At 35.9% G+C, this 18645-nt stretch overlaps 2 protein-coding genes across 2 annotated transcripts in view; one reads left to right on the top strand and one right to left on the bottom strand.

Annotated features, from left to right (window-relative positions):
* rapgefl1 (Rap guanine nucleotide exchange factor (GEF)-like 1) overlaps window positions 1-11693 on the top strand; it is a 42378-nt gene extending 30685 nt beyond the window's left edge. Inside the window, exons 13-15 of the mRNA XM_058770781.1 lie at window positions 2750-2814; window positions 3741-3795; window positions 9095-11693. Coding sequence (XP_058626764.1) covers window positions 2750-2814; window positions 3741-3795; window positions 9095-9219 — 245 coding nt within the window. The 3' untranslated portion in view covers window positions 9220-11693. The remainder of the gene's footprint in view (window positions 1-2749; window positions 2815-3740; window positions 3796-9094) is intronic.
* A 234-nt stretch (window positions 11694-11927) lies between these two features.
* Window positions 11928-18645, bottom strand: part of ppp1r9ba (protein phosphatase 1, regulatory subunit 9Ba) — a 44517-nt gene continuing 37799 nt past the window's right edge. Inside the window, exons 8-11 of the mRNA XM_058769772.1 lie at window positions 17164-17217; window positions 16813-17042; window positions 16534-16630; window positions 11928-15400 (exon numbers count right to left, since the gene is read on the bottom strand). Of these exons, the coding sequence (XP_058625755.1) occupies window positions 15347-15400; window positions 16534-16630; window positions 16813-17042; window positions 17164-17217 (435 nt within the window). The 3' untranslated portion in view covers window positions 11928-15346. The remainder of the gene's footprint in view (window positions 15401-16533; window positions 16631-16812; window positions 17043-17163; window positions 17218-18645) is intronic.

Raw genomic sequence — 18645 nt, 5'->3', positions numbered from 1 at the left:
CTCACGTTGTTGCAGAGTGTAAGTATACACTACCATTCAAATCTAAGGTATCTTGGTTCACCAAGGTTGCCTTGATTTGATAAAAACAGTAAAACATATTATGAAATAATATTACAATTTAAAATGAGTATTTTCTATTTTAATATTTCATAAAATATAATTTATTTCTCTGATGTCAAAGCTGAATTTTCAGCATCATTACTTCAGTCTTCAGTGTCACACAATCCTTCAGAAATCATTTTAATATGATGATTTGCTGCTTCTTACTATCATATATTTTAAAAACAGTGCTGCATAATATTTTTGATATATAAATCCATATCTATGATACATTTTTTAGGATTCTTTGATGAACGTAAAGTTCAGAAGTACAGCATTTATTTGAGATATATATATATCAATTAATTTTTTTTTGCTGTAACTTTTGATCAGTTTGTATCTTTGCTAAATAAAAGTATTTTAAAATACTTTACTGACTTTGAACTTTTGAATGGTAGTGTATGAGTGCTTTTCAAATTCTGATTTTAAAACCGTACATGTACACACCCATACACACCTCTACCCATCTACACACACACACACACACAGCTGCTATGTTCCTGTCCCATCTGTCCTCTCTCGTGTCTGTAGTCTCTCCATGTCTTTTCACTCTCTGTCTCCTTCCCTGTAGGTGCTCATGACTCAAGCCTGTCAGGATCAGTTGAGCATCAAAATCTTTGCTGAGCATTGCTCTGCGCTTCAGTCTGACACACACATATTACATGACTCTGGCATGAAACACACAGACATTAGAATACGAAAGACAGGCTTTAGAAATTAGGAAGGACAGGCTCAAGAATGATGAACACAGGACTTATAACTTGAAAAGTTTGATTCATTTTAGCAAGCTGATTCGTTTGGAGGAACAAAACACTGAAGTGTCCCCATAAATTCAAATGCATTTTAGCATTTTTTTTGGAGTGTTATATGCACTTATAGACATTTAGAATAGTTTTATTTGTTCCTTGTTTAATGATACACTACTTTTATTAGTGATACAAGGATTTGCTGATAATATTTGCCAGATTTACAGTATACAACCAGTTTTATTGCTCAGGGACTATTGCCCACAATGCAATGTGTCCGACTCCAAACATGTGGGAATGTCTTGTAATATCTTAGAGCACCTTTGCTTTGTAGATGCTGATCTGTCACTACTCGTAGCACAGCTTCATGTGTAGTCCGACGGCGGGGAATCCCTGGTGTTTAACGGATCTGAACACTGCGGAGCCTGCAGGAGCTGCTGTCCTCAAAGTGTAAACTGTCATGAGTCTGCTGGGATAAAGATGTTAGAATGATGTTAGTAGTTGACAGACAGTGCCATTTGTGTCTAGAAATGTCAACCGAGCTGAAAACCCATCACACTTTCCATGTGAATCCTGCAGGAGTCGTGTATGTGTGCACGTGTAATAGAAGTGCATGCCTTCTAGTGAATTAGATTATGCTGATTAAGCGGCAGGCCTGAGGACAGTAGCCACGTCTCATCATAAATTTAGACTGATACATTAAATATGTTACAAAATCTTCTCAAATGATTTGGGTGGACATTTCAGAGTATAAGAGTTAAAGCAGCAACCTTCAGATGAGCTGGAGAGGTCGTTTGGGATGTTTGTTTGTGATGGCAAGGCGAAATGTGACACGTGCTGCATTTTTAATGGCTTTTTGTTAAAACCGCCTCAGGCCTCAGAGAAGCAGGTCAGGAGGTGAAGCATGATGTACCCCTCCTTCTCTTTCTCTCTTTCTCAAAATTCAGGTAACTTTACTGCCATGGCTAAGAAAAGGCATTGCACTTTTTACATGTTAAATAATAAAAAAATGTACAAAATATATATACGGTAATAATAATAATAATAGTTTATTTCCCCGGTTGAGATATAATGTTAATAATAAGTTGAGAAATAATATGCTAATTATCAATTTATTAACAGACAAATAGAAACCAGTGGAATACCACAATTGTGATTGATTGACTTGTACATTCTGTACCAGTGTTATTTATGCATTATTTATATGCTATTTATTCAAATTTTGAATTTTATTTTCAGTTTTTCATTTTAGATTGTTTTTGTAATTTTCTTACTAATCTAATTGTTTTTAGTTATTTTTAGTAATTTATTTTATTTTATTTTTAAACATTTCCCCCCCTTAGTTTTAGTTATAAATAACAACACTGTTCTATACACCTCCTTAAATTCAAACTGGTTTTAGTTATTAACAAAACCCTATGTAGTAGGGCTGCACAATTCACTAATCGTGAACCGTGCAGACAGACGGTGAGCTCATGCTGAACTGCAGGGCTCAAACAGTCGTGTGAAACTGTAAGACTGAGGATAATTACTTTTTTGGGCCGATACATTGGCACATGGCCTCTCTGTCTCTTTACTCAATCATCTGTATTCAGGACTCATCCTGACAGCATGTAGTGTCTCTAACATTCTCCCTTCCTCTCATGTTACCTGCCTCTCTCTCTTTTTTCACCAGACCTGGCCCAGGCACAGACAGATCACCCGTCATGACAAGATGACTGTTCACTTCTCCTTCTCACTCTCTCTCTCTTTCTCTGTTCTTCCGTGTGAACGTCAAGCTTCAGTTCAGCTCAGCCAGAAAGAAGACGCCTGGCTGAGCGAGTGATGGCATGATGACATGTCATTACATAACTGTTCCCTTTATTATGCATTCACTCTCTCACTCTCTCACTCTCTCTCTGCAGATCTGACCTTCCTCCATGAGAGCTGTAAGAGTTTCCATGGGGAGCTGGTTAATTTTGAAAAGATGGTGAGTTGGCATATATAATGGAAGTAATGATGTGCTTACATTAATGCACACACATATTTATGTAGATACTTAAATGAGGACATGCTATAGACTTCTGTTATGCTTAAAAAGGCTAATTATAATTTCTACAGACTAGCTTTAACCTTATCCTTCCCCTAACAGGAACTTTTCATAAAAAATAAGTAAAAAAAGAATAGAAACTACATTATTTGCTCTATTTAAGAATAGGGTTAACACTGAGAATAGGAATTAGTTCCATTTTTAAAAAAAATTATAATCAATCTATTTCCATGTTGTTTTCATTCCACATTGCAGTCATAGCGGTATTATAAAATATTTGCTTCCATTGTCCTCATTTGTAAGTCGCTTTGGATAAAAGCATCTGCTAAATGACTAAATGTAAATGTAAATGTTTAAGGACCCCCTATACTTTGTTTTTGTTGTGACAACAAGCATGCATCTTAATTTTTGTCAGCTGTGCATGAAAATGAATAATCAAATTTCAAGCACGTGTGTAATTGTTTCCCACAGTTTATAATATCTGTGTAAAAATATATTATATTTCAAATAAATGCTGTTCATGTGAACTTTTTCATCACAAAAAAAAAATGTTTTCCACAAAAATATTAAGCATCACAACTGTTTTTAAGATTGATAATAATAAGAAATATTTACTGAGCAGCAAATCAGCGTATTAGAATGATTTCTGAAGGATCATGTGACGCTGAAGGCTGGAGTAATGATGCTGAAAATTCAGCTTTGCATCACAGGAATCAATTGGAATCAGTCTGAGGCTCTGATTAATAAACAATATCCTGTACAGTTAATTAGTGGCCATAGGTATATTATTTTGTGACTGCATGCATACCGTTCACTGAATGACTGTCAATCAAATTTCTGTCTCTTTTTTAAAAATTTTTCTCTAGCACAAAGTGGCAGAGATGGTACGAAGCATCAGGCGGTATAGGAGCTCTCAGCTAGGTATGTGTATTCCACGCACACACCCACACACACACACACACACACACACACACACAGACAGACAGACAGACAGACAGACATCGACCTGTCAAATAGGATTAGTGCAAAAGTAGAGCATGTCTCCACCCGCCACCATAACAACATACCTACATGAACACTTACACACACACTCACACTCACACACACACCTGTCTGCGTGGATTAGTTCTAGGAGACTGCTGCTCCACCCTGCCACAGCCCATCTGTTTGGGACAGCACAGCCCTCGGGGCCACGAGCCACAGGGCACCGCTTCATAACACACACACACGCACATGCCCACAACGTGTGTGTACACTAACACATGCAACAGCTGGGCAGTGCTTCAAAACCTTTATGCTCACAGACAAACAGTAAGATTTGTGGTTGTACATGTGTTTGCATGTGCATAATGAGTAATAACGTTCATTATAAAGTGCAACGGTCGCATACAGAGTAAAAACTTCTCAATAGCGAAATAGAGTTTTAACAATAACTTTTAAAGACTGACCTGTTGTGAGCTCTGAGGGTGTTAATTGATGGTACATGCTTGTGTTAAAGCCATTTGTTTCGTATTATTTCAAGTTTTTCAAATAATCATGTTTAACAGCAGGATTTGAGGTGAGAAACAACATTACCCATGATGCTGTGCATAAAACTCCACCAATCAGAGAGTCACGCCAAATGAGCTTGGCCTCCTGTGCTTGGCCTCCTCTGCTTTCAAAATACTGTAATAAATGATGGTTTTTATTGATAAAATCAACAGATTTCAATGAATAGTTTTATATTTGTGACCCTGGATGACAAAACCAGTCTTAAGTGTCAATTTTCCGAAATTGAGATTTATACATCCTCTGAAAGCTGAATAAATAAGCTTTCCATTGATGTATGGTTTGTTAGGACCGGACAATATATGGCTGAGATACAACAATTTTAAAATCAGGAATCTGAGGGTGCAAAAAAATCAAAATATTGAGAAAAACGCCTTTAAAGTTGTCCAAATGAAGTTCTTAGCAATGCATATTACTAATCAAAAATGAAGTTTTGATACATTTACGGTAAGAAATTTACAAAATATCTTCATGGAACATAAAAGAAAAATCGACAATTTTGACCCATGCAATGTATTTTTGGCTATTGCTACAAACATACCCCAGCGACTTAAGACTGGTTTTGTGGTCCAGCCTAAAGTCGAATCCTATGGAAAGCCTGTAGAACCAGCCCTGCTGAGAAAATGGATGGTCATTAATGCACTCTGTTGGTCTTGAGTCTGTTCGAAATATGGACTAGGTGTCTTTTGAGCTGTGTTTTTTCTGAAGCTTAGGTTAGCTGTATATCAGTTTCTGTTTTGTAATTTTTGGGGTTTCACCACTTTGGAATCTTGACTCCCCAGATTCAAATCTCATCAATCACACAAACAAAACATGGCTTCCATGGTAACCGTGACGTTCCGTGAGGTAGAAAAGTCGTGACTCTGCCCACACAGCCTTCCGTTAGTCTCATGCATCTGGCGTGTCTGCACCATCACACCCTGCAGAAAAGATTTCCTTCCTCTCCATGCAGCTGTTTGTTTTGAGGTTGTCATGCATAATTTTATTATTATCGTGATCATTTGAAACCTCCATTTCTGTGATCATCAAGTGGTAAACACAATTTACGATTTATTATTTAAAAAGAGACTTTTGGATTGACACTTTTCTATTAAAAGTTTTCATCAGTGGTTGAATTTTTATAACGGTTAAAAAATAATTAATAATTAAAAAAAATAAAATCTTGACAGCCATCTATCCATTATCTATACTTTTTTTAGTTTCTTTAAAAAAAGTATTATTCTTTTTAACTCAATAGACAAACTGGAGATATGGTGGGAGAAAGTAAAAAATCTAGTTAGAAAAATCAAATATTGTAAGTCTCTTTTTATATATGGTATTCTTCCCAGCCTAAAAATACAGATTTGAGATGGAAAAAAGAGAAAGATTTATGATCGCTTTGTTGTTAAGTATGTTTTCACGATTTTGCTTCCGATTCATAGGAGCTGTGCTTTTTAAATACACTATTGATTAACAGTTTTGGGACAGTAAGGTTTTAATTTATTTATAAGGAAATTAATACTTTAATTCAACAAGGATACATTGAACTGATAAAAAATAGCATTGTTACAATTAGATGTTTACAGCACATTGTTACAAAAAGTATTTCAAATAAATGCTGTTGTTTTTATTCATCAAAGAATCCTGAAAATCCCGAAAACGAAAGAAAAATGTATCACTGTTTCCACAACAATATTAAAAATAGAATTATTGGTGGTAATAATAATAAATGTTTCTTTAGCACTAAATTAGCATATTAGAATTATTTCTGAAGGATCGTGTGACACTGAAGACCGAAAATTTGTCATCACAGTGATAAATTAAATTTAAAAATGAGCTGAAATAGAAAACAACTTTTTAAAATTGGGATAATATTTTATAATATTACAGTTTTTATTGTATTTTTAATTAAAGTAACGCAGCCTTGGTGAGAATAAGAGACTTCTTTCAAAAACATCTTACTGACCTCAAACCTTTGAATGAAAGTGTATTTATTACCTACCATATTATGGTAGGTATTATCAAATTCATACCATTTATATTTATTTCCATAAGAGGTGTTTCTTTGTTGCAACTTGCCTTAAATGGGCTTTGTTAATGTTCCACCATATTTTAGCAGCACTATAACTGAGTCAGCCTCTTTTTTTATTATGAATCACTAAGAAAATAACCCCTTTGGGCTATTATTTTAGTATGATTATTTTCTTCTGCTGTGCATTGTCTGTTGAAGTTGATCAGCGGGTCTCGTGCATCGGGCCACTTATTTTCCTGTCTGTGGCTCTGAATGAAGGCTGTAATTATCAGGGCTCATTCTCCCTCCATCTACCTGAGTGGATTGCCCTCATCCATTTCCATTAGAGGGATTGATGCCCAGCCAAGCACACAGCACTTTTTCAGTCTGGTGCGTAGAAGTGGCCTTTTTTAGAACAATCCGATTTTTTTCTATGCTCGGCAAAGAATTGAATTTAGATGCACCCAAAACTGCCGCCCATTGTCGTTTATCATCGCACACTAATAAAAACACTAATATTTTTGTTGAATGTTTGCGAGTCGATTCATGCTGGTGTAGCGTGACGCTCCATCTGTCGCCCACGTAACTGGAGTCCATTTGCAATGACATTTCTATACGGTGACTGAGGCTCATTTGGTGACGTGTCGAGGCCAGAGGGCATCAATTTCAATAGACACATTGCAGCCATTGACATTTGTAAGAGCGTGCAGAACTCTTTCCCTTACAGCGGGTCTGAACTTTGGGGGAGCTGCTCGGATGTGAGACTTAATGACTCTGTAATTGTCTCTAATGCACTCCTGCTGTCAGAGCGTCAAAGGACGGAGGCTGCAGATGATTTCTTTTTATTGTTAGAAAAGAAAAATCACAGAGGAAATTAATTCAGTTTCCAGTGTTGCTCCAAGACGTTGTTGAGACGCTCATGCAAATGGTCACATTTCAGCTTGAAATTCTTTGTAAAATTGTCTATGACTGAATGATCTGGGATCTGCTGTCCATGTTTTGTTTTTGTTATTCTGGGAAATATCTGAGAGAAAGTTGCGTAAATGAAACGTGACTCCATTCAATCTTCTGAGATATGAGCGAGTGTTGCAAAAGTCATCTTGTTAATCAATATCTTTGTCTGGTTTTATTACAAAACATCCTCAACACAAGATGAATGTACACTACGGTTTAAAGTTTTTTTTTTTTTTTTTATATTTTTGAGAGAAAACTCTCATAAGGCTGCATTTTTAAAATCAAAAGTACATGTTTTTCCAAGCTGAATTTTCAGCATCATTACTCGTTTTCAGTGTCACACGATTCTGTTGAAAACAGTTGTGCTGCTTAGTATTTTTGTGGAAACCTTGATACATTTTTCCAGGATTTTTAATGAACAGAAAATGCTAAAGAACAGCATTTATTTGAAATCAGTGGTTTTAGCAGCATAGGTTTGCAGGATGTGAGCGGTTGGATGTGTGTCTCGCTGTGTCTTGAGTGACAGCTGAATCTGATGCAGAGGCGGAGTGACAGTTTTTTTTTCTTGAGATCAGAGAGGACAATGTGCAGCTATTCATAGCTACTGAAAGAGCTGTTTTCCTTCCTCCTCCTCTCTCTCTTGCTCTCTTCTTGCAGTTTTTTCTACTCACTTTCTTTTTGAAAAGTGTGCTTAGCAACGGATGCTGTGTGTGTGTAAAGTCATGTCAGCTGGACATGAGTGGTTGCGAGCACATGTCTGCTGGTGTCTCGGCTCTACCACGCCACCATGTGGTCACACACTTACTCATCTGCAGTTTACAGTACTTACAGTAGTTGGAGGATGCTGGGAATGTAATACTTATAAAGAGTTACAATTCTTTTTTTTTTTTTTTTTTATTAAACTTTTATAATAATGGAAGAATGTCAATACAAGAGAATAGAAACAATTTTGTTTTTCCCCCAACCCTACCCATATATATATATATATATATATATAAAAAAAAAAAAATATATATATATATATATATATATATAAATTATTATTATTTAATTGTTTTGGAGGTTTGCTACATTCAAAATTTGGGACTTGTTTAAATAGGCTTTCAAATCTTTTAAACAATTTTTGCTGTAAACGTTAAATAAATAGTTTAAAATAATTTATTTGTAATAATAGTTGCATTTACACTACTGGTTTGGAATAATTAAAAATGTTTAATGTTTTTTTTTTTTTTAAAGAAGTCTTTTATGCAAAAATTGTTCTCTTGGAACATGTATGTATGTATAAAAATGTTCAACATTGATAATAATAAGAACCATTATTAACAATTGAGTACAAATAATTATTGATAATAATTGAGCATCGTATTAGAATGATTTCTGCAGAATCATGTGACACTGAAGACTGGAGTAATGATGCTGAAAATTCAACTTTTCTATCACAGGAATAAATTACATTTGAAAACATATTTCAATAGAAAACATTATTTTAAATTGTAATAATATTTTACATTTTACTGGTTTTACAGCATTTTTAATCAAATAAATGCTAGCTTTGTTGAGCATAAGAATCCTAATCATTCCTAATCATCAGTTGTGTTTTCTAAATGTGTGCTATAAATATTACATACATTTATTTATATTATAAAATTGTATAACATCTGTGTGTTTCTTTGGATTTCTTTCTTTCAGTACCGTTGATTTCTTTTTCTCTTTCTGTCGTTCTCACAGCAATGGAGGTCGAGCCGTCCCCCTCTCACCTCCAGACGAAAGCGTATGTTCGGCAGCTGCAGGTCATCGACAATCAGAACCTGCTTTTTGAGATGTCCAGCAAGCTGGAGCCAAAAGACATGTGAAGGGACCGAGCGAACCTACAAGCCATATCTAAAAACCTCTTGTTCCAGATCCAATAAACCCACACACCCAACCCTTCATTCCCCATTGTCGCAGATCAACCCAGCTGGGCTGTCAATCATCTCAGGCTCCACCTCCAAATCATCAAACGAGGAAATTTGTTCACGAAAATGGTGTGAATTGTGCTTTGAGTGATTCTGTGTCAGTGTTAATTATGACCACGCATAGTGGTCGGGGATTCATTTCTACCTTTTTTTTTCTCGCTGTTCACAACTGAAGGGAAACCTGTCCTGATTGCACTGCCATCAGTTGAACTGAACCAAACCGGAATAAGCTTAATCTGTACAATTTGTCATCCGGGCCTTCAGAAACACAGACTGTATTTTGGCCATTCATGAACCTAAAATACATGAGACAATCTGACCTCTTGAACTCTGACCTTTGGTCTTCCCTCTTCCCCTGCCGACATTGGCACTTACTGCAACCCTGTGCAATTGGCTGCAGTCATTAGATGTTAGTGTTCTGAACGATATGGATCCCCAGCCATCAAAAATGAGTCCCGAATCCAAGACCAGCTCCAACGTACAGGATATTCTATAATTAACCTGCTTAATGTAAATGATAAAGTCACAATACAGAAGAAATTCACTTTCACTGGATGTGAAAGTGAATGTATAGGAACTCGTTTACTGCAAAAAATCTATTTATGGCAATATTTCTGTCTTGTTTTTGTTTTTCTTGAAACAAAATGACAAAGTAATAATACATTTAATATTTAATAAATGTAATATATTGAATATATGTGTTAAATATTAAATATACAAAACATTTTGTTAGATTTATGCTTAAAACAAGAAGAAACAGTGGAGTAAAATCAAAATATAGATGTATACTCGAGTCTTAAACTTGATTCAGATTAGGAATATTAATATATTATTTAATTACATTTATCTTGTTTTAAGGATGTTTAGATAGAAAAACAAGACAAAAATATTGCTAATTTTTTTGTAGTGTAGAAGCCAAATTTAACTTTGCTCTTAATTTATTAAAGATTAGTAACAGACCAAAAAAATAAAAATTGACCAAATGCAGTATTTTATCATTTTTTTTTTTTAACAGAACCACTTATTCAGTGTAATATGCCATTAATATCAGTAGTTGCTGATGGCCCATCTTCATTTCAGCTTGAGCTTTACTTGGTCAAGCACTTGTTTTCAGATTGCCCTTGTGTTTTTTTGAATGGGCCCGGTGTGAATTTAATTCTCATAACTGGAAAAGTGTTTATTTGCACCCAAGTTTACTCAAGAATGACCCCAAGCTGAAAACGGGCTCTGTACGGGACGACTTGTCTTGGATTGGACTCTCTCAGGATCTCCTCCTGAGGTCATACAAAGGATGGCCTGTAAGGCTGCACTGTACATATGTCATGTAAATAGCAAAAATAAATATGAATATGACTCTATTTTATGTAAGAGCTATGAGATGGACTCTCAAGAAGAATATTTGTTTTGTAAATCTAAGAAAAAAAACATACGTGTACAGTTTAAAAGGCGACGGCCCAGACAGAGTCTGTGGTTTGCGATGAAAGAATTGTATAGCATATTCGCTGGTTTTTGTTGTTTTGGTTTGATATCATTTCTTATCCATTACAGATGACCTGTACATATCCTCTGTTTTGGTTGCATAGTTTTTTTTTGCGTCGTCTGTCTGCAATGGATGAATTGTACAGCATGTAGGTGGTTTAGTTGGATTTCGCTGTTTTTATTTGGTCAAAGTTTCTCATTTGTTTTTATTTGATCTTTTTAAAGCGGGTATTCTCTTGTTGTTTTTTGGTTTTGTACAGAAGTCCGTGTTTACAGTGCGATTATCTGAAACTCAGACATGTCCAATGAAAGACACGGAGGGCGGGGCATGCAATATTGCCCCGCCCCCTTTTCTTGACATGAGTCAAAGATGCATCTAAAATAAAGCCTCTTGTGATGAGCACTCGAGACGTTCTGCCTCACTAAGTGTGTACATGGTACAAGAATGCTGTTTTTTTTTTCTTAAAACCAAAAAACTTTCTAGAAAATTATGATTATTATGATCGAGTTTCATATTACTATCGTTTTTTGTTTTCAGTCAAACAAGACCGGTTCATTCAATTAGCCTAACTGTGACTTGCTCTGACTGTAACATTTGAATCTGCTGCAGTCAGTTTAGTCGAATTCAACACGAACCATTCAAATCGGTTTATTCTTTGAAAAGAATCGACTCAGAAGAATGATTCAAACACGATTCCGACATTGCGGATTTCTTTAAAATGACGAAGGCCGTCTTTTTCCTAACATGTAGTGCGTAGCTTGGATCCATTTAACAAATAATAATAAAAATAATAAATATTAGTGCTGCCAAATGATTGATCGCGATTAATCGCATCCAAATTAAAAGTTTTTGTTTACATTATGTGTATACTGTGTCTATACTGTGTATATATAAATACAAACACATGCATGTATATATTTAAGAAAAATGTTGTTTATATATTAAATATTTATGTATAATATAAAATATAAGAATATAAATGTATATATTTAAGAAAAATGTGTTGTTTATATATGAAATATATGTATAATATAAGAATTTAAATGTATATACATGTAAATATTTTCAAAATATATACTGTGTGTGTGTATTTATATATACATAATATACACAGTACACATACATATATTATGTAAACAAAAGCTTTTATTTTGGATACGATTAATCGTTTGACAGCACTAATAAAAATGGAATAGCAGAAATAAGAAGCAATTATTTTTCGGCATTGTTTTTGCGCTGTTGACAAATTATATTTTTTTTTTTGTGAAGGACAGAAAAATATGTTTCAATATATCAATATCGCTAGGTGCTAGAAGAAACAATACATTTTAACTTAAAACTTAACAGCAATTGCTCAGCAATGTAAACCCACTCGCACATTGACTTTCAAAACAAAATTTCAAAACAAAAAAAAGACAATTTCAAACTTGCTCAGCACATTTCTGCATTTATTATGACGGTACTTATGCAGTTATTGAACATGATGACTCATTTCAAATGGAGAACATCTTCCTCTGGTTCATGTTGTAGCAATTTACATGGCAGGGTTAAAAAAAAAAAAAAAAAAGAACAAAACAGCACAGAGGAAATGGAGTCGAGTTCGTAAAACAACTATAAAATCGGTGTTCCTGCTTTATGTTAGGTGTCAGACCAGTGCGCTAATGTCATAATTATGGCAATTACAATCAAATGACAAATTGTGGCATTTGTAGACACTTTTTTCCCTCCAATATAGATCCAAGCAAGTTGCTGCTTGTTAAACGACACTGTAACGTAACCTCTTTAAACGTGTTATTTTGTACTCATTTTATTATTAGATTTAAATACACTGTAGGACACCAAAAATAAAGAGGAACCAACTATTACACCAGCAAGCGAGGAGAAAAACACAGAGCTCTTTCCTGTACATGGAAGCAAATTCATTTCATTAAAGGCAGCGGCTAAGCTAAGCTAAGCTAAGCTAAAATGTCAAATTTAAAAGCGTTTAAAAGATTCAAAGTGTCTGTTACCTCCATAATAACCCAGTTTGCTTGTTTCTACAGTGCCACCGCTGGACATCCATACACAAGGTCGTTGTGTATTAGTCAGCACATTACATTTCAGCAAACAGAGGCCCACAGTAAACAGAACTATACACAGCAAATATGACCGTTTTGTTCGAATATCTTTGCTGATAAGGTCCTTGTCAACCCAGTGGGCTTCCTTAGCTACAGGGTTAAAGAGTCAACGAATTAAGAGCAGTATAACTGAGATAATAGTCCCATAATTAACGGAGCGAGAAAATCGTTTCCAGTCAGTGCTCGTTCTCGCTTGCTTGAAGAATGATTTTAGGTGACTATGACAACGAAAAATTAGTCTAATTGCGGTTAAGGATGATTGACATTCAAAACAGGTTAGCAGAATGATTTTAAGATTCCTATTATGTGATTTTCCTACCATCGTTTCACAAAACTCTGCAGCATCGTTTGTATCTCAGTGTTACCCTGTTGCACATTTTAATCAAATGTAAAACAGAAAATGACTTGTAACAGTTAAAAACAAAACAAACACTTTATGAAAATCACGTAAAATGAGAACAGTTTGCAAAAAGCTGAACAACACAAACACTTTAGGGAGGGAAATGGGAAGAACTCCAATACTCTTTAAGGTTTTCAATACTGAGCCAGGAATAAGAGTTTTTTGGCATGTGAAAAAAACTTGATTCTCTTTCATTAATATGGTTGATGTAAGAGGCCCAAGAGTGAGAATAGGACACAACTATCCGATTGAACTAAAGAAAATGATCTGTACTCCACAGACTGAGGGCCGTTCACTCATGAAGGCGTTCTTCCGTTTACAAACACGAGACGCAGTTTAACAAATAAAGAAAAAGAGCGTAGGGTTGCCACTTGAGAGTGTTAAAAATGCAACGCTCATGTTATTTACGAGAAAAATAACAAACAAGCAGCGCAGTAGAACCATCCCTTACATTTACGTGGAGGTGAGTCACACAGAACGCCTTTTTTTTTTTTTTTTTTGCATTTCACTGCTCTACTTTTCCGTTGTTTTTCTATGTGAACAACACGTGCTAGGACGTGTCTGACCTTTGCGTTCACATCTTGTGGCTTTTGTGGTGTCTAAAACACGGTGCTCAAATTAAAAATAAGTTCTACTTAGTGGACGTGTCTCAAAAAAGGGAAAAAAATGAAAGATCTCGAGACATGTTTTTTTTATTGGTACTGTGTGAATGGCCCCCAAGAGTGGTTTTACGAATATTTCACAGCTAAATTCTGCTCGTGTCCTATGAATGAAGCTCAGTATCTCTAACATGCTAACTTGAGACCATCTGTGGATTTGAGTTGAAAAAGGTGACATATTATTAAAGTCTCAAATTCCTGTCAAAATTCCAGTTTTCCCAGGAGGACAGTAAAAACAAACACTTTTAAAGACAACAAAACGAAGACAAAAGTGGCTTATAAAACCACAAACCAACTAAAAGGAGATTCCACATCATAGTGTATGGAATGATAATACTGAATCAATCCACGTCCATCAGGACAGAGAAGGAATTATGCATAAAACTTTAGGATTCTCCTGGACTCTGTAGTGCAATCTGAGTGCACTTACTGTGGTCCCTCCCCGGAGACCAAGACACTGGAGTAAACGCACTACAAGTCTGCTTAAACAGAGAGGGCTGGTGAAAGGTTTTGGGTAGCAATAAAACAAGGCCATATTTCTGATTGATGCAGAAGTCTAACTCTGTCACGTCACAGAGTCAGACGACATTGCAGGGTTGACCGAGGCACACAAGCACTGCACCAACTAACCACAAGCACTGGAGTGAAGAAACATCACCCATAAGCCCCTATTCATTCTACTTCCATTAACACATCTTTTACACAGAGCAAAGCAAACATGAGAAGCCCCTGAATGCTAAATCTAAATGTCAAGATTACACTTTTCACACCCTGTTTTCCTAAAAAACCCTCTCTTTTGCCATGCAAAAATGGACCATTTTCACTGTATTATTTGCCTAGATGTGAAAAGTAAAGCCCTTACCCCTTCTCCTCCCCCCAGGACATTGCTTAAGCGGTTTTAATATTTAAATATATGCCAGAATATATACAAACAGTCCTCTTGTCAGTCACTGCTATACAGGCCGCCTCTCGCTCCGATCCTACACTTATTAAGGGTGCATGTGGGCATCCGTGCTGCCTTTGTCCAGCAACCGTTTCGTTCTTCTCCTGCAAGCATGTGAGTGAACGTTTGTTAACGAAGAGGTTCTACATTCCTGCCGAGAGCAGAGAGGCTCATAATACCTTTAAGGGCGCTTAAAAAGAAATGGAGAACATGACTAAATGACTATAAAAAGGGCCTCCTGATGGCTAGACGTCCCTCAGGTGTCTGGTACAGTGTGTTTTGTCCCCTCTTTGTCCCCGGTAACATCCCCTCAGCATGTTTCCTGTAGTTCATCAAGGCTCTTCAGGTCATGGAGGGAAAATGTGGTCGGAGGGTAGAGTGGGCGGAGTTCAAGTCGCTTTCTCCGTCATTTCCACAGAGGAAGGTTTACGACGGCTCCAAGCTCTTCAGAGCGCCAACCTTTGACTCCAAGTCAGTAATCTGAGATAGAAACAGAGGGAAGTTCAGGCCAGTTGCACTTAATATGAACATTTTTATATATGTGGCTTTTTTTTATTTTTTTTATTATTATTTTGTAAAAAATTATTTTTGTTCAGGATTCTTTAAATTTACTGTCAAATATGATCTCCTTATGATAAACCACTTGTATTCCTTATTTATAAATCACTTTGGATAAAAGCATTTGCTACATGAATAAATGTAAATGATAATTTAATGCATTATTGCTAAACTGATTTCTCTTTCTTAAAAAAAAACAAAAAAAAAAACACTGACCCCAAATTTTGAACAATAGTTTGTTTGTAAATATGCTAGGTGAAAATGTTTTGACTGTTGTGCTCACATCTCACATCTTTTGCAGCGTCTCAAGGATGACACACAATTTCAACAACTTAAAGTTGACCAAAGTGCTGTACAGTGCTGAAAATTATAACAACATTGGCCACACTTTATTTTAAGGTCCAGTTCTCTCTATTAACAAACCATTTGCCTCAATAAACTCCTAATTTGCTGTTTATTCATAGTTAGTAAGGTAGTTGTTAAGTTTAGGTATTGGGTAGGATTAGGGATGTAGAATATGATCATGCAGAATATGTGCTTTATAAGTACTAATAAACAGCCAATACGTTCATAATAGGCATGCTAATAAGCAACTAGTTAATAGTGAGAATTTGTCCCTATACTAAAGTGTTACCACAACATTCAAACAAACAAAACAAAAACACAGTTTACATGAAGGAGATGAAACTCTACAATACATTAAAAACTAAGGAAAACAAACACCTTTTCAACTTCGATTTAAAAATCAGGAAGTGTTTGAACACTTGAGGCTGTTCCGCAGTTTTGACACAACTACTGAAAAAGCCGGATCAATTCTCAGTTTTATTCTTGCCCTAGGAACAGTCAACAACCTCTGATCTGAAGATCTGAGGGATCTTGATGGATTATGCATAGACAGAAAGCTCGATATGTACAGCAAGTAGGTGCCTGTCTGTTTAAAGATTTTAAAAACAAGAACCACTAATAAACATGATATAAAACCAGTATTACAGATCACACAGTGTGTGAGTGAATAAGAGCAAACAGTTTCTGGAAATACTGGTTTTCAAACGCACCTTCTCCTGGAGATTTTCTGTCTCCACCTTGTGGCTGGCCTCTGACTCCTCTTGTGCTCTGCGCTGGGCCGTCTCCTTCTTCAAATACTCAATCTCTCTGCATTAAGACACACACATAGGCACAACATGGCTTAAAACCTTTCGCTAGGTCACATGAAGGAGTTTTGTCTAATCCCTTCAATCACAGACTCCACGAACATGCTTATTTTGTTTTGTGATCCTGATTTAAGTCATTATATTGAGTCTGACCCATTAATATCCCCAATCCCCTGCACTCACTTCTGCTGGTACTCTTTGATGAGGCGTTTGGCTTTGCTGTACTTGCGCTCCAGCGCCTGATACTGTGCCTGCGTCTCCTTCAGGTGCTCGTCCACCGCCTGGCACAAGCTCTGAGCCTCCATCCAATAGCCCTCCAACTTCTCCATCCGCTCCTTATTCTCTCTCACCGTCTGCTCCAACTGAGCCCTCTCCATCCGCCAGCGCAGCTTATCCTGCTCAGCGTGAGCCAGCTAGAGAGAGATCGTCACAAGGGTAAATAAAGGTTGTTTAAAGATCTCTTACAAAGGTTCATTATTCTGAAACCATCAATTTAAAGCAAGTAAACAAGATGATATGCACAAGAGGTCATACCTTCCTCTTGAGCTGCTGGATCTCAGCCTGGGTCACGGCATGCTTTATCTGGAGCTGGAGACACAGAGATGTACTTTTTTCTTGATTATTGAGTACATACATACAGATAAATAACTACAAACCATTTCAAATGAAATTTAAATTATATTATAATTTATTTTGGGACTTTTAAGACTTAATTTGAGGGACCATAATTATATAAGCAATTATTAATATGGTAAACACTTTACAATAAGGTTCATTAGTTAACAACATTAGTAAACATGAACTAAGAATGACCAATACTACTACTACAGCATTTATTAATCTTAGTTAATGTTAATTTCAGCATTTACTAATGCATTATTAAAATCACAAGTTGTGTTTGTTAACATTAGTTAATGCACTGTGAACTAACATGAATAAACAATGAAAAACTGTATTTTCATTAACGTTAACAAAGATGAATAAATAGTGTAATAAATGCATTGTTCATTGTTTGTTCATGTTAGTTAATACATTAACCAATGTTAATAAATGACACCTTATTGTAAAGTGTACAATAAGTGTACAATTCCATTACTGGAAGCAGATCATTTCAGGCCTTTTATTTTTCAATTCCAACAGTATATTATTTTTTAAATATAGTATATATAAATACATATATACATACAGTTGTGTTCAAAATAATAGCAGTGTGTTTAAAAAAGCGAGTAAAGCTCAAAATCCTTATAATAACTTTAACTTCAATACACACAAATGCATTGGGAACATTGCACATTCTATTCTAAATCAAAACATGAAGAAAAATTCAGCAAATTTATTACTTTACAGAAAGTAAAAAAAAAAGGAATATTAGGCTGTTCAAAAAATAGCAGTGTCTGCATTTTTCTTTGCAAAGTCAAACATTTACTGTATAAACAGAAAAATGCTTGAAGATTTAGCTTTCTTGTGAATGACTGAACTAACATTTAGTTGTAAAGCAACGGTTTCTGAGAACTGCTTCACATCTGTGTTGCATGGAGTCTGGCAGCTGTGAACAGGTCTTCCAGCCCAGGACGACTGCACTACATACAGTACCACAATTCCTCTGCGTTTCTTGGTTTTGCCTCAGAAACAGCATTTTTGATGTCACCCCACAAAGTTTTCTATTGGATTAAGGTCTGGAGATTGGGCCGGCCACTCCATACCGTTCACTTACCGGTGTGTTTGTGGTCGTTGTCTTGATGAAACACCCATTTCCAGGGCATTTCCTCTTCGATAGAAGGCAACATAACCTCTTTAAGTATTTTAATGACCTCAAACTGATCCATGATCTCTGGAATGCGATAAACAGGCCCAATACGTAGAATGAGAAACATGCCCATATCATGATGCTTGCTTGTCTTCACAGTGTACTGTGGCTTGAATTCAGTGTTTGAGGGTCATCTGACAAACTGTCTCCTAGACCTTGCTTCATCAGTCCACAAAATATTGCACCATTTCTCATAGGCCAGTCAATGT

Source organism: Onychostoma macrolepis, chromosome 03, assembly GCF_012432095.1.
Source record: "Onychostoma macrolepis isolate SWU-2019 chromosome 03, ASM1243209v1, whole genome shotgun sequence".
Lineage (NCBI taxonomy): Eukaryota > Metazoa > Chordata > Actinopteri > Cypriniformes > Cyprinidae > Onychostoma > Onychostoma macrolepis.
The sequence above is the reverse complement of the archived record's forward strand: the minus strand, read 5'-3'. Positions and strand labels throughout refer to the sequence as shown.